The sequence below is a fragment of the Amblyomma maculatum genome, chromosome 4 (assembly GCF_055883805.1).
Source record: "Amblyomma maculatum isolate TAMU_Amacu chromosome 4, ASM5588380v1, whole genome shotgun sequence".
Taxonomy (NCBI): Eukaryota; Metazoa; Arthropoda; class Arachnida; order Ixodida; family Ixodidae; genus Amblyomma; species Amblyomma maculatum.
The window spans coordinates 20,333,987-20,350,958 of NC_139347.1; the positions used below are offsets into that span (position 1 = coordinate 20,333,987).

The window sequence follows — 16,972 nt, forward strand, 5'->3', positions numbered from 1 at the left end:
TAGCATATTCCTAGTTAAAGTAAGAATCAGTATAAGTCTTCAAGACACACTAAGTCAAACCACAACGCATTCGCTGTAATGTATAGTGGGCTCTTTCAAACCAGAGGGCCTGATTCGACCCCGAAAGCCTGCCCTATTATTCCCAATTTGTTTTCAGCATTCTTGTTTGTCTACGCTACAGGTACTTCCTCAGCAATTTTAATCGTTTTGTCTTTTTTTTTGTTTTTTTAAGGTTCTTCGCATTATTTGGTGACGAACTACGCCGACGACGACATCGCATTTTCAGCGGCACGGAGCCCTTACAATATCATGTGAAAAGGAGAAAACAAAACAAGCAGACTGACCGAAACATTACATTTATTTCGCGTAAGCAACAAGTTCTCTCCACATTGTCTACAGCATTGTTGCCGCAGTGGCCCATCTGCCCATCCGATGCGCACTTACGACCACCGTGCGCGAGTGGTTACTTAGTCCCGAGGCAGATACCGCTGAATCGCTGCATATAAATCAGATAATGTCGATTGTCGTCGAAGTTTAGCGTGAGCTATAGAGAGAAATGCTCGGCGCTGTCATTTCTTCACGGCGATGGTGACACCGTCGCCCATTGTGAGCATGGACATCTCGACCCGGTCGTCCGCGGCCAGCTTGCTATTCAATCGACGAATGGCCTCCGTGTCTGGGTCTTTGAAGTCGGAGTTGTATGTCCTAGTATGCCACAACACCTGCAAATTCGTGGCAATACACATATGTGAATCAAAACACCTAAGGCTCCATGCACCATCTCCCAACTAGAGTGCAAAGAAGTAGCTTGGCGTCCTTTCCGGCCGCACGCGTGCTCGCGAAAAAGAAAAGAAAGAAGCTGCTGTACCCTTTTTCGAATTCATTCATTTTTCAGCCGCTGAAAAAAACACAGTTAATATTGCTGCCGTATATTAGCCCAAGGTGCTTAACTTTATGCACCTACAAGATCATATCGCAGGGGAAAATACACTTGCACGTACGAACGACGGCCACCTTGTCAACTTACATCGCCATCAGGGGGACCGCCATGTTTGACAACAGCAGCACGCGAAAAATTGTCTAATCCGCCTATCCGCACCTTCGGTGGCGAGCATCTGTGAATGATGGGCAAGATATTCATGCACAACATCATCATTATGGCGCTGCTGATCGAGAGACAACTGCGGAAGCTTAAATTCCTTTCTAAAGGCGACGAACTCCAATGGAAAGAAGTGCACCTGTTTATGAATTACTAAGTAATAAAGCGACAGATTAAAATAACTACATCGGGGCTACTTCGCAGTCAGGGGTAAGCTGCTTGCGTTGTTCCCTCAGGGGTTAATGTTCGGAAACGAGGTTAAGATGTTTTCGATGCTACAAAACGTAAGCAAACCACTACACCCAACTTCTCGCAACGAAAGAGCCAATTTAAGCTGATAAAATACATGTCGAAAGTATTTTCATCGCTGTCTCGAATCATTAAAATGAGTGCAGACTTCAATGTTCAAGTGTTCACTGGCTTACATAAACACGTACAGAAACTCCTTTCATAAGACCAAAGCACTGTATTCCTCTTGTAGCGGTGTGCGCATTTTCGAGAAACGAGTGTATTAGGCAAAGTTAATGGCTACAACACGGCTCAAGTTGTTCGCATGATTTCAAGCAAATGAGATTTCGAATAATTTCAGTTATTCCCAGCACGGTAATTCTACCGACTCAACGGGAACGCTTCAACGATTTAACACATGATGCTAGGGGTATTGGTGACTTGCAATCCAGCACTCAAGTTCCTTCAAACAGTAAATATATGAAACTTCTCTCCGAGCTGCATGAGATACGCAGCGTTGTGTAAGAAGTATGCCTACTGAACTGCTGCTGCCGCTAAAACGTATTCACACTTTCGAGATTGGCCTGGTCCCTTGGCGCGAAGCTATTAGCCCGCAGATAACTAATATGGCATTTTTCTGGGTACATGCGAGTAGTTTCTTCATTGGATCGTTTGCTAAACATTGTTTTCTGCTACTTTGTTCCCGTTAGAACACTGAAAGCCTGTAGGCACAGCGCTTCCCAAAATGTTTATAGCATTTTCTTCGCAGCCAAAGTAACTAATGGGCAGCTGTTTCTAAATATAATTACCAGTACAAAACCAGGAGATCGTCATGTGCATAAGGTAATACGGCATGTAAGCATTAATTCAAACAAAAAAAGGAAAGCAGAGGCGGAGTGGAAGCGAGGAATGGAGGAAGGAGACAGCCGAAGATTGTACAGCGAAGGTACGCGAGAGCACTGAAAGACATGGGAGGTGAAACAGAACGAACACTACACAGACAGAAAAAGTGATGGCTGCACATACATCCGTAGGTCAGATAAGAACTCACGTTATCGACAGCGATAACGCCATTGCGCCTGACGAGTTGCAGGCTCTTTTCGTAGTAGTCGTCGATGGACTCCTTGTCGGCGTCAATGAAAACGAAGTCGAAATGACCGCAACTTCCACGAGATATCAGGTCGTCTGCAAAGTAGAGAAAGGCGTCAAATGACCTTGAATTTGTGGTGCGCGCGTACAGGTAAAATTAAAGAAGCTGCAAAAGAGGCAAGAGCTCACTTTTTTCTCCTTTTTGCTTTGATTTCAGCCACGACATTCGATTATCGTCATTCCTTGCCTATGTATATGGCTAAAGCCATTCAGCAGCAATTTAAGAGCTACCTCACTGTGACTCTGTACTTATTCAATACGCACTTTCAACCAGTATTTACTAGAGATTCAACTTCGAAACTCTCCCTTTACATGTAGTTGAACCTTTCAATTTACGATGTTCATGCGTTTGAATAACGTTTCTTGGTTTGATCTTAGGTAGGACATAAGGACAGCCGTGAATCCAAAAAGATACCCCAAGCGTTTCTTGCACATTGTTTGGACCAGTAGACACTTCACAGCAATTTTTCTGGAACCTCTCCCAACCGTCAGAGTTCCTTCGTAGCATGCAAATGCTGTCCAACGACAAACCAGACCTATATTTCCGACAGACTATTTATATCGGTTGCTAGGACAGATCCCTGTAAAGCGTGTCAGTTTTCCTCGAGTCCAACATTGCACCGAGTAACCTAAAGTAAGTCTTTCGATGGGGACTCGGCACCATCAAGCAACAAGTCGCGTTCTCTAAAATTTCTATTTCTATCGTTATAAGTTAACGGGTGGACTGCATATTTATACACTTTAAAATGTCATTCTACACTACTCCTCACTGACTGCTATTGCCAGAGCTTAATTCAATTTTTTAAATACTCTTGTTATCTCGGTTTCTTGCTCAGCGAACACAATACATAAAGCCTTTGTCAAAAGGTTAGAGTGATTACCGAAACAGAGTTCTCGAACAGAAATCCGCCGGCCTTAAATTCACGCTTGATAAGTCAATGTCTAAGCACGTCGATCTGATTTCTAACAATGATCTCCAGATGGTCAGATACTTGCCCCCTGCTTTGTGTGTTGCTCGAATAGATAGATACCAAGTTGCTCATATACGAAATATTCATTCATCAATTCTTATAGCTCTTCTTCACAAGCGTTTCGAAAGGCATTCGGACACGACGGGCTCTGGCGGTGCTACACGAGAATATCGAAACACATTCGAAAGTTTCAGCATCCTGTCGCCATCTGACAAGGACGGCGCAGCCACCAAGTTTGCTTTTTATAACTATTTAGTGCCAGCTGCATAGACGTATGCCTCAATAAAACTTCTGTTTTAAACTATAAAGTACGTTTCTTATTTAGTTGGGGAAAACTGGACCTTGGTCAACATACGCCCGTCTTGTGGCCAGATTCTCGAAATTCACATTCGCTTCTCAGCACCATATTGCCTTTCTGATCGGCTCGCAGAAATGTCAGTCAAGTGCCTCAAACTTGTGGCTCAAAAGTCTTTTTAGGAAACCCCATTTTGAGTTGGCGTAGCCTTGAAAATTGATTTTTAAGACCTGCAGGGAACCAATAATAGCCGCGCCGAAAATCAATTTTCAAGGCCCCGTGAACGCATAAAGTGGCTTCCTAAAATCACGGTTTCGCGCTGCTATTTGAAGCATGTCATTCCGACTGAAATTTTCGGGAGCCAATAAGAAAGAGAAGCAATATGGTGCTGGCAGGCGAGGGTGAATTTTGAGAATCGAGCCCTGAGTTTCTTGCGTTTCTAATGTGGGATCCAGAGTATATATGTGGCCAGATTATTTGGAACACAACTTTTATTCAAGGATGCATGCAATGTAATAGATATTAAACATCTGATAGCTTACAGAAAGTATTTACTCTACAGTACTTATGCTCTAACCTACGGTGTTAAAACTCTGTGTGCGAGCGTACAGGCTTTCCAGCACCTCGAATGTATCCGCAACATCGACTGAAATGTAATTCGAGCTGAATGATTTCAAAAAACGTCGTATAGCAGCAAATGCTCTACAGCCAATTACAATTACATTCAGTTGGAAGGCATTCGAAACGATCATGTAGCAGGGGTATTATAATACGGCTGCATCATTTGAAATTCTCATATGCTGTTGTAAACGTATTAGAGTCGGCTAAAGAAAGGTTGTGATGTATGGATGCGAGAGTTGGACTGTGAAAAAGGCTGACCGCCGAAGAATTGACGCATTTGAATTGTGGTGCTGGCGAAGACTCTTAAGAGTTCCATGGGCTGCCAGAAGATCAAATCAGTCGATATTGTCGACCATAAACCCTGACTGCTCATTGGAGGGTCAAATTCTAAAGTTAAAGCTCAGCTACTTTGGTCATCTGATGAGAAGAGAGGAGTCGCTGGAGAAAGATTTGATGTTGGGAAAGGTTGAGGGTCGCCGGAGAAGGGGTAGGCAGCGAACGCGATGGTTAGATGGCATTCTCGAGGCATTGCAGATGAAGCTATGTGATGTTAAGAAGATAGTTAGAGACCGGAAAGCGTGGCGTGACATGGTCCATAGGGTCACGAAGAGTCGGACACGACTGAACGCCTGAACTGAACTGAAAGAAAGGTTGTGCCTCTTCATAGTTCTCTGACATGACCTTTCTTTTGTCATCTGCTCACCTGTCTGATCTTGAACTGACTTCCTCATGCCGTCTTGTAGAATTTTAAAGTTGTGGAAAACGTTAATTCGCCGTGAAATGAGTCTCTCGGTGAATTATTATTTCTCTAGAAAAGTCATCGTCACTAAGAGCCTACCACTAACTAAACGTTTACCTTTTAATCCCCGACCGGACTTGTTCAAATGGTTATTCTGTTTTCTCCACGCCCTATTAACATTTAGAGCTCGCTCCCTGACCTGCTATAGCTTCGAAATAAAGTTTAGATTCTGCGACTTCTAGCTTAACCTGTTGTACTTTGAGTTTTCTTGTTCTTCATTGGCATGTCATACGCTGGTGGTTTTCTAGCACGTTCATGCGTTCTGTTATGCATGTACGTTCATCGTTCATGCGTATACACGGGCGTACATAGAAGCACACTATAACAAACGGCCACTCTGAAGAGCATAAAAAGAATAATTCATGTCTTTAGTGCGGAAAATAGGCTAGAAGTGCAAAATGATTATAATCAATATCGCCATCGTCCACGTCAAACTACTTCCACTGCAGAACAACTTACCTTCTTTCAGAACCCGTTCCGTCACTACGAGACCACCGATTATCTTCTCTTCGCTAATAACCATTCCTTCTTGATTTCTAGTAGAATATCATCAATCCCCCATCCAGTTTGCTCTAATCCCCTTCAATCATTCCTATAACTTCCTTCGATACTTTCAATATAACTTCAAAAGCCTTGTCATTAGCCTCTCTGTTACTGCTAATAGGTGAGTATATAGTGGCTATATACAGCTGTATCGCTGCTCTTGAGAGAGACTGAGGACCTAGTATTCATGATCTGACAGTAGATGCCAAATGCCCGCCACCCGATTCTTATTCTTCTTTTCCACTGCCGTGGACCTAATAAAAAGGGATACGTCGGGTAGAACAATCACGTGAAAGCACTTTGCACTTCGTCTCGCTGACATCATTTAGATGAGCATTGTCGTCAGTACATGCAATAGCAACCAGCTGTAGCTGAATCTTACACATAGTCGACTGATCACGAGGGTAATATGTACAATCACAATAATTTATTCTGCTGAAACTAAACGAAATTCTCGAATGAAACCTATTTAAGTAAATCAGTATGGGGAGCATCCTCTTTACTTAGAGAGTTCCAGGAATGTACTGATCAAATAGGACCACCGCACCACACCACTCTAAAAGCATAGCGCCCCTCCAAGGGCTACGCTCATAAGTCGGCATGCACGTATACCTCAGACACGAATGATTGCACAGTTTAAAATAGCGTTGGAAGAAAGAAAACATCTCAACTTACCTAAACTTCTTTTGGCGTCACCGAACACGATTTCAATCTTTCCGTCAACGCCAGCCTGTAAACAGTGTTTCAAAGCAGCAAGTTAAATGCGCCGTGATAACCAGACTTTCTTCTTATCCACAGCTCTAAAGTGTTAACTGCGTTTCTTTTTTATTTTCCTGCACTTTCCTAAACAGTAATATTTCAGTCCTCTGCTATAGCACGTGCACAACAGAACTGCTTACAGCCTTTATTCGCATGAAAGTCAAAATATATCCTCACTGATGTATTAATCAAATGTTTCGTTTTGGTGACAAAAACAACGAAGGTATAGTTTTGATCTTTTTTACATCTTTATTATCTTTCGATAAATATTTCATTCTTAAGACACACATGCCCATTGATCCAGCTGCATGCAAACCGACCCATCCACACAAAGTAAGCTCAGTGCTTTCCAACTGCAGAAAAAAATGTTGTGGTGTTTCCCTATAGCTAAAGAAAACCGAAAGAACTACAAAATGAACGACAGGTTCGCAACAGTATTCGCCCGCAAGAATGCTTAGTGAACGAACAGTCACAACTAGCAACGGGATGGCGTCGGCCATGTGCAAAGCAATCTCATTTACAAAACGATTTGGCGACCTCAATAGAAATTTTTAACATACTTCTTAGCGGGACTAGCTAGAGCGCCGTGTTTGGACGATATAGCAGGTTAAATGAGATAAGGTTCTTTTTTTTCATCTTCGCGATGCGCCCAATAGCCTGTATCTTAACGCACTCGCGCGCCTCTGCGTTTCCGTGAAAACCAGCGGTGAGGAATGGCACGGAAAGCGGCAGTTCATAGAGAAGACTACTATCTGTTCGCGCCAGACTAACCTTCAAAGCTGAAGCGCCAGGCAACCGATTTTCCACGCTAGCATAATTACGGGCACAGTATTTTGTCAGTCGTTACCTTTGATTCGTTTATTTATTGGTCTAATTTTTCTGTTCTCTTATCAGAAAAACACGCACGCATGCACGCGCGCGCACACACAACTACCACCACCGATTTATAATTAAAGCACACAGGCACGCATGCACGCATGCACGCGTACTCGCATGCACACTGGTTTATACTGAAGGAAGGCGCGCATATGTGTGGATTAGCAATATTCAAGTAGGCAATGTACATGGAATCTAGTACAGATAAAAAGCTTGGTTGTTGCCAAAGGGACAATACGATGCTCGGAAACCACTACTGCTGCTGCTTTCTGATACTAAGGTATAAATCTAACGCGCCATACTCTTGTGCGACCCGGAGGTTATGCTAAAATCGGTATATGAGGCGGTATATATGAGGCAGTGAGCTGCGCGTTCTCTCTTGAAAGAAAGACCGCAAGCAAGGCTTGACCAGCATTTCTGTTCCGACTGAGCGAAGCTCTGTCTCGGTGTTCTCCAAATCGATACTTTTCAGTCGCCAGCTGTAAATATAGCACACATATCACGAGACTTTTGGACAGGCTTTCATGAACAGAAAATCAGTCGTGACACCTAAGCGCGCAAGCACGCACGAACATATTCTCAGCTGTGTTGAGGTTATTGTTATAGACTCCATAAAAACAAAAAAAAACTAAATCTATTCCTTCTCCTAAATGAAACATTGCATGTCCACACAAACAACCACTTTGTGCATGCATATTGTTTTTTTTTTTTTTTTTTTTGCTGTTGTTGGCGAGTAAGAGAAATCTAATTGAAAAAGTTACACTAATTGACCGAAAAATTATCTATTGGCTGTAACGACAAACCACTGATATCGTTCTTCAGTATCGCATATATTTGAGGTACAAATAGGCAAACACCTCTTTCCAAAATGGCCTCCCAATGTTGACGTTTTCTTCGTTGATTTCCAAGCCGACGACACGGCCGTCCGGTGGAAGGGCCAGCGCAGCTGCCAGTGCACTCACACCGGTGAACACCCCTTTTACGAGGAATGCATGGGAATTAAAATATGTACATTAGCTTAGACAACACCGCACTCACAATGCAAACACAGTAGTACCCACAATCCCCGTTACCATTTCTGTGCACAGAATGTCTGCGTACAGCCGGCAGAAAAAGTTAACAAAGTGCATGCTCTTGTGACGAAACTCCTAGCCCTGCCTCGCGTCCCATTACCTCCCCCTCCCCAGCATTGATAGCAACGGATGGGACACACATATGCCCTCATTGAACGCATTTTAGGCGAATTGCTCGCTTGATGGGGTGATTATTTTTCCCAAACGCTCGCATCCCGTAGACTTTTGCTGCCGACTGCACATGCACTACACAGTCTCATTCACAAAGAAAAAGCCAGCCTGCGTATTTTACGGTTAGTAAAAGTCGCAACTAATAACAATCATAAATTGAACTTGATTTATTACGAAGGGCAGCCTATTTTTCTCTTCTCTCTGCTTCCACTGTATGTCTCTTATTTTGTACCTCCGCGGTCCGACAGACTACAGCGCCGGCCTCGCGAAACACCAGTGTCCCTTCATATAACTGTGCATTGTTACAGAAAGGGCCGATTGCAGTGTTAGGATGATATGGTATTTTCATATGATTTCTCAGCAGACGTAAGCTCGCATCTACTATAGTATGAGCTCATACTCGCGTTTTCGTAAAGACAATACCTGCAGCTTAGCGCCTTTCAATCATTTTGAACTCATCTTTGATAAATTTAAAGATTTTCTTTTTTGGCCTCCAAGTTTCGGCCCCTTAGACTAGTCTTAACAAGATTCAACCTGTTTTACCCCACGCTTTTCATGCACGTTTTAAATTAGCTCTAACCATTTTACGTGTGCCATACCAAACAGCGATCGCTACTATATGGAATGTGCACCTACGTCACAGCGGCCGCCATTTTGTGGTGCATGCAGCCCGGCGAAAGGTATACTGGCATATCAATCGTGTTATCGCAGCTTGCCGTGGTTTGCACTGGTGAAGCTGTGCTCTTCACCACAAAATGGCTCCGGTGACGTAACTTCAACATCTCTTATTATAGCATACTCGCCATCAACGTCATTAAACAATCTATATGTTTACTCAGAGCAAATATACCGCTCAAATTTATGTTCAGTCAACCATGTATGTCAGCTGCGCCAATTCTATTGCAGCAATCTTCCTAATATCTGCTCAGATGATTATCTGCCAACAAGCTCTGCTACATTAATTTTTCTTTGGCAGCCATTACGCTCCCTGAAGAGATCATTGTTATCTTCTCTTCGTATTAAATGCGCTACTATATGTACGTTCTTCTATTTTTTATCTAGGATATCGCTAAATTGTCTTCGCTCCCTAACCCACTGTATAGTCCCACTGTCCTTTTTCCTAAGTCTTAACATTGTTTCCCATTTCTTCAGTTGATTTTAGAATTTTAATTTGTTGCAAGCCTTTTCGTTACCTTCCAAGGCTTTGTAGCATCGACAAAGTACGAGTATTGCATTCTTTCGTCTTGAAGGACATCGGTAAGCTGCATTCGTTATCTCGGAGAACGTGCCAAGTGCACTCTGGCCGCCCCGTCCCAACTTCATAATAGAGAATAGAGTGCCAAAAGACTCGCCTATTTCCAGGTAGTTTTTGGCTCCCATGGCCTTGAGAAGCACCTGGATGTGCCGAAGCTCCAACGTGTCGCACATCAAACCGGAGAGTGCGTGCTTATTTGTCTCCTATTATTTAAGTTTGCACAAAAGCAAGGTGTAGGGGAGAAGGAGAAAAAACGGGAGAGAAAAGGTAAATGATAGCATACGCAGAAATGACCGTTTAAACAAACACTTTTCAAAACGTTGTTAGGAACTTTGCTTGAAAGAGGAACATTTTATATTTCCAGCAATCGATAACTTCAAAAGAGTTTTATAGATGGCATGTTTACGAAGTCTGCAATTTTTTCAAGAGAACTATATATATCTCAATTAAGCAGCTGCGTTTTAGTTTTGTTTCTTTCGTTTTATTTTTTTCTGAAAGCTGTAAAGTGGCGTGTAGCCAGAGAACAAGTACATTCGCTGTACCGACCACTCCCCCTTCCTTTCTACTTTTTCTTTTTAGATGGGGGGGGGGGGGGGGGGGGGCGATTTTAGCTGCGACCACATGCTCTAATGGCCGCCATTAAAATGCGTTAATTGTCCAGTGGCAACAAAAGCAAGCAAATACATATTTTAGTAATAGCTAACAGTTATATACAATGCAAACACCCACTTTACTATGAGGGAAAGGTAAGCGAACTCACAATAAACAAAAATAATTGGCAGGGCTAAGCTTAATGACTGAGCGCGTGAAACAGAGTTAACTGGGTATCCTTTGCTGCTGGATGGTAAGGAATGGTAGAAAGTCCCAGCTCCAAAGTCGAGAGCGCAGGCGGCAGGCTTTCCTCACTGTCCCTGCTCTTTCCTACAGCAACGAGGTACAGCTGTCCGAAAAGATGTTAGCGCCTTCTGCCGGTGAACGCCCCCGGTGCAACCAAATTCCGCCTTCGCTCAGACTGCTGAAGGCAAGTGGAATAAGGGAGTGGTTACCCACAAGCATCCGATCAAGCGCCGACAAGCAGTGAAACCACATGACATGGAAGGCAACGCCAACCCGGGCGTCACCCTTGAGATGGGAGAGTAAGATGGGCATAAAACCTTCCAGGACTCATCGGCAATCGGTTTCTTTACTTCTTTTTCCCACTCATCGGAAGTAGCATGCCAGGCTCATTACCATGCAGATGAGCAACGAGTAATACACGCTGATCCTAAGCCACGCAGGCAATTCGTGCGGCTTGATTAAGCTGGGTTTCACACGTGTTTATGCCGGGTAGTCTTTCACGTAATTGCACCTTACTGCAGTATGCTAATGTGTTTGGAAGAGCCTAGGCAGTTTAGTTGCGCGTTAATGATGAATTTATTTTTTTCTTTTACATACACTTCGATCTAGAAGATTATTTGATGTATTAGGCCAACTCTATTCGGCAAGAAAGCATTTTACAGAGTTCGTGAGCTGTCGAAGAGTAGCCCGGCGAGTTTGAACTATTGCTACGATGCCGCACACCTGCACCGTTGTTGTTGCTGTTGTTAAGGAAAGTGAACATGTGACACAATCAGTCAGAAATAAACGGTCATAAATTATGGTAATCATTTTGAGAAAATTACGCGCTGCACCATTACATCGCTGTTTTACTTGGCAATCATATTTATCTGGTAGAGAACAGAGCTCTCTGGCGGTGATAGATGCGGGGCACTTCGCACAGTGCCGGCCGAAGCGGCGCCCTTCAGCTGATCCTTTTATAGTCAAATTTTACTGTGGGGATGACGTGAACAAATCTATTAAAGCAGCTGTGCAAAAGTGTGTTCCTTTTTGCACACTGACACGATCATTGCCACTAGACCTTCGAGTGGGTGTTCGTTTTTCCGCGTAGTTTTGCTACGTGAGCAGATCATGGTAAGCATGGTTATTTGTTTTCTCAGTAAATTGAAATTACTGTTGAAGTTGCCTAAGGCGAATCACAACGCGTACCGCTGCGCGTGGCAGAAAAAAACGTTTAGTTTCGGGCATCAATGCCTTCACTGAGAAGAAATTTGACAGATCCCCACTTTCGGACGAACATTCTTTGCCCCGGGTAGGTACTGCTCTGCGAAGAAGCTACTGTATTTTCTATCCCACCAGCACTCAGACTTCGTTAGTCACAAGTGATCAGCGTAAGAACATAAACTTTAATCAGCGCCAGTCCTTCGGCCGCAACCCATGGAAATCTACGACTGCATATAGATGGAATCTTGCTCGATGAAACGCATGCTGCACACAAAAATATGACCACTAACCTCTTTACACAATGGTAACTTGTTTAATCATGCTTCCTTCAGCGACGACGCAAGATTAAAATGTGTGATGCTGGCACACGTCAAAAAGCAAAACTGCAGAAAAAAGAACGCTACTTTTAGCTAGCAAAACGCACAAATTCAATCCAGCGCCTGCTTCAGCAGCAGCTTGCTCCCCTAGGTCGACACTAGCGCCCCCCGCTCCAGTGTTGGAGCTCGCGCCACCGCTGGTTTCGCCGACGCGATAGCTCGCTCTAAATGGTGTCATTCGCTTTCATTACGCTCACCCTCGCACACACAAGGTATTAGCGACAAATAGCTTTTGTTTTCTAGCCAACTTGGTGATTTTCAAGCTACGTGATCATCGTAGCAACGACACGCTTTCTCAAGCTTTTTGTCGGTGCTTGCATTTTCTTCAGACTGTAAACTTTTTCTTGTTTGAATAAAAGGCTAGCAATGCGACTATTCTTCTCATCAGTAATTACCGATAAAATCATTCTGAGCCTCAAGCTCCGAATGCTCTATGTAACATGAAGACCAGCAGTCCAACCTGACGTGCGTGTTTTGCTCTAATAAAATTCAGTGATGTTTTGCTTTGTTTTTTAGTGGCGACATTCTTTGTTTTTCTTTTCTTCCTGAAAACGCCGCGAGAACGAACGTGTATTAGGGGAACACGACGGTGTCCACGAAGTCGTCCTTCAGCAAAGTCAAAGTCGTTGTTCGTTGACCGTTATAAAATGACTATAAATAATGAAACCTACTTTGGTCATATATTCAGTAGAATCCCTCAGGGTGGAGTTGATTTCTAATAAGGAAGTAATAAGGGAGCCGTCCTGGTTAGCTTAGGCGGTAGAGCGACTGCACCGGAAAGGCGGTGGTTGCCGGGTTCGATCCCCGGATCAGGACGAATTTTTCTTTAACTACGAAGTTTCTGAGAAAGCTGTATAGCTTTCCTTTGTAGCGGTATGGCTGCGCTTGGGTTGGCGTCACTGAGTAATTACTCCCTTATTAGAAACCTACTTTACGGATAAATCTTCGAAAAGCACGTTATAAATGGAACACTTAAAAAAGGTTTTTATGGCATGCAATACGCCAGACAAAGAAGCCGACTCTTAGCCCCAAAAACCATTTGACCCATGCAGGCGCCTTTCGAGTACGATTAACGGCAGCCGAGTACACACCACGGCCTTATATATAGTAGTACAAAAGTCACTTTTATCACCGGCAAATGTGATAAGCGCTTCGACCACTGCTGCCTTATCTCCGTGCGTAGGAAGTCAGTATAACAGTCCCTGTATAGACACCGGGAAACAACGCGTCGCTTTCTCTCAACCCAAAATACAAGTGAATTGTGACGCACTTTTCGCCCAGAGTTTAGATCGATGTGCTGATAGACAGAGCCACTGCAGGTCTACTAAATCTGCCCAGGCACATGCAGTATCGGGCCGTCTAAAGCTGTTCCTGGGCGCCTCTTTTGCTGGCCGCAATGGGTACTCAGGCACGCCTTATCCGATTCCTTTACCGGTTGCGCAGGACAAGCATTTGCGCTATTAATGCAGAATCTTGTGCTGTCAAATGCCCATGGTCATTGCTTGAGTGCGTCGCATGATGAATCTCGGAGGACGTTTGGTGCTTCGGTACATTACTAAAATTGCACTTTTAATAACGCACCAATCGGAAACTATGTTACGGGCTAAATAAACACGGTGCAACTACTGATTATCAAGCAGGACTGTATTATGGCTAACAGCACCACATTCGCGAGCTTTACAGAACAAAATGTACCATATGGCGAACACACTGAAGAGTAGATTTTCGTCTATACTTAAGCGAGCACCAAATGGCAGCCTAAACGGCATGCAGAGCACAGCAGTGTATGCGCTGTAGACATCGCCACTAACGCAAACTGAACAAATCGTTACTCAAGCCACAAATATTGCAGGATATATACGCTTAGCGTGACAAGCACAAGCAAGAACCAGAGCTCTCAGTAGGTCCGCCGCGCGCGCTGTTCAAAGGCGTCGGACTCACCCTGCATAGTTTAGCGAGTACTGGGTGCAACGGAGCACTGTGACGAGCCGCATAGTCAGGGACTCCTGGTGCCAGATGGTCGGTCTTGACGTAGTGGCCACTGCTCGGCATCGGATGCCATGACCCCGGAATACGACGCTCCGAGTCAGTGCTACCGGCGCCCCGTTCCATGGTACCGAACTCGGATCGAGTAGTGAGAGAGCGACCTACGCAGCACTGGCTTCCGCGTCGCACCCGCCGCCGCACAAGCGGCGGCGCGATCACCGCTAGCGCATGCATGGGCAAGGCCACGCGGCGAGGGAGAAAGGAGGCGGGGCTGACCCAAAGCGGTCTCGAACGCATAAGAACGGACGCGCTGGACGAGGTTGCCAAGGTTGTGACCGCGCATACGCGACCGCTAGCCTTCTTCTATTCGTTAATGATGATAGTCGCCTGGAGCGGTTAACGCGCCAAGGCTGCTTTCGACTCTCTTAAGTCGCCACCGGCGGCAAAGGGTTCGACGCCGGCAGCCACGACCTAAATTCCGTGCGATCATTCCAAGGCACTTGAATTAACGTGAAAGGCTTCGCAGTAGTGTGCACCCGGAATTTCATTTCTCTATCCAACTAATTATACTGTCGTGGGTAGATTTCGCGAGCGAAAGCCAGTGCGGGAATTTGCTGTGCCGACGCTGCAGCTTCCTCTCCTGACTCCGAGCAGCTGTCGTTTTCTTGGAAACTGCAAACAGTCGCGGTCACGTAACCTCGACATTCTTCATTTTGAATTAAACTTCTACTTTCAAAGGCCTGGTTTGGCGCGGTTTGTTCTTTCTCTGTGCCCATTCTGTTTCTAACCTGAAAATGTCGATGCTTTTCCCTTGTTTTGTCTCTGTTTCTTTCTAAGAGACGCCTGTTAGGAAATCCCGCTTCAGCAGTACTGCCCTCTGTCACGGCCTGCGTTTGCCAACAGAAGTTATTCTTGTAATGTAAGCTTAAATTGGTGTATAGTAAAGGAAACTCGCGGTACCTGCCGCACTCATCCATGGGCGCCTGATCATGCCGTAAGGGAAGAAGGTAGGATTGAAAGAAGGGAGAGAGAAAGAGGTGTTGTAGTGAAGGGCTCCGGTTATTCCCGTCTGCGCATTCTGTGGGAACCGGAAACAATAGAACATTTCTTGCTGTTTTGGCGCGGTTTCACCATGATGAGAAGGCGGTATTTGGAGAAGCCGTTGCAACAGCTTGGACTTAATTTGAGAAGCCAGATCTTATTATCGTTCGGTGCCACCATGCTTGAGTACAATCATGGGTCTGTTTTTAACGCCATTCAAAACTCTTTAATAGAATCTAAGCGACTGCCTTGCTAATATGCTTTGAATGTTTTAATCTGTGGATAAAAATCTCAGTATTCACCTCCTGCGTGCTTTATGAATTCTCCTTTTTATTTCGGTTTTTCATATTTTACTTTCCTTCTCTCTTCCCTAGCAATCATTTCATTATTTTGTGATGTAATTATACACCTCACAAATAAATATATCTGCACCCCCGGCCTCGGCGGCCGCTTTTCGGTGGAGGCGAAAAGCAAGGTGTCCGTGTGCTGTGCGATTTCAGCGCACGTTAAAGAACCCCAGGGGGTCTAAATTTCCGGAGTCCTCCACTACGGCCTCTCTCATAGCCTGAGTCGCTTTGGGACGTTAAACCCCACAAACCAAACCAAACCAATTTTTGGCCGATCCCCCTGAGTGGGTATGTGCAATTAATTTAGAGCAGAACAACAACAACATAATCTCGACCAGCTGGAGACCTATAACGTTCTCTTCCTTTTGGGCTTTCTTGGTCTGGGCATGGTAGCAGCGATGAATGAAACAACTTTATTGCCTAGGATATGGTCGGCTAGGGCAGGTGGGCTAGGTGTGGCCCTCAGACTTGCGCGCTTCACCATGCAAAACTTTCCTTTGGAACCAAAACGGCTTCTGTGTTAAGAGGTTTCTTTTTTCATTATTCTTTGAGAGCTTTTGCGATTCGTTCTCATTCAGACTATCCTATTCCCTGCGCATGTCCCCCCCCTCCCCCCCCCCCCCTTCCTGTTATTTTCGTATTCCTTTAGTCATCTCTCTCTCTCTCTCTGAGAGCAGCTCGTATTTATTGCAGCGTGGCAGTCCTGCGCATTCAAATCTTTTACACAAAATATTTTGTGCATCATAAAATCACCATTCGATCCGAGGCGAAATGCCTAATTTTCATTTGAGAACAACGACAAAAATAGCCATGCAACTGAGGACGAAATCCAGCTGTGTGACTATATGATCAAGGCCCGTGAAACACGGCCTACAGGAAGAACCATGGCAACACGCTCGCAGGTATTCGCAGCTGCATGCAGCCATTGTTATTTCGCGGAGCACCCCAAAACCTGTAATCCTGCACAGTTCAGGCCGTGCTACCTCTTGACCTCAGGGTGTGCGTCACAGTGGGATTTCCGCCTTTGTCTTTTTGTTGCCACACTGTTATGAGGTCACATAGTACGTAGTCAGTGTGTTGTGCACAGCCGGAAAACATCTGGAAGGGGCACTAAATGGGCTCAGTGGGCCATAAACACTTGCGCTAAAGTTTAAAACTGTGTGACAAAGCTGGAAACATGGCAACAAAGCAACCTCTTTGCTATATTTTTGTTCGCCCCATTTTTTCAGGTTATATTCGAGAATAGCAACATGCAAACTGGCACAGCTCTTAGTATCTATCGACAAACCGTCTCGGCATTGTCACCACCCATACAAAAATATAAATAGATGAAGCCAGCTAT

The 16,972-nt window shown here is 44.6% G+C and overlaps 1 protein-coding gene across 1 annotated transcript; it reads right to left on the bottom strand.

Moving 5' to 3' along the window:
• Positions 1-345: 345 nt before the first annotated feature.
• Positions 346-14,555, bottom strand: LOC146190460 (uncharacterized). Its single transcript, XM_084600885.1, has 6 exons — positions 14,198-14,555; positions 9,937-10,042; positions 8,198-8,316; positions 6,381-6,435; positions 2,379-2,512; positions 346-722 (listed from the first exon to the last, which is right to left on the bottom strand). The coding sequence occupies exons 1-6, from the start codon at positions 14,537-14,539 to the stop codon at positions 570-572; spliced, it is 909 nt and encodes a 302-aa protein (XP_084457011.1). The 5' UTR covers positions 14,540-14,555; the 3' UTR covers positions 346-569.
• Between the last annotated feature and the right edge of the window lie 2,417 nt (positions 14,556-16,972).

What these genes read in the sequence shown, in the direction of transcription:
- LOC146190460 (XM_084600885.1), bottom strand. Translation starts at nt 14,539, where the DNA reads ATGCGTTCGAGACCGCTTTGGGTCAGCCCCGCCTCCTTTCTCCCTCGC. An exon ending in CAAAAACTACCTGGAAATAG is followed by an intron (nt 8,317 to 9,936) that starts GCGAGTCTTTTG and finishes TCCTCGTAAAAG; the next exon opens with GGGTGTTCACCGGTGTGAGT. An exon ending in GGAGGCCATTTTGGAAAGAG is followed by an intron (nt 6,436 to 8,197) that starts GTGTTTGCCTAT and finishes CACTGTTTACAG; the next exon opens with GCTGGCGTTGACGGAAAGAT.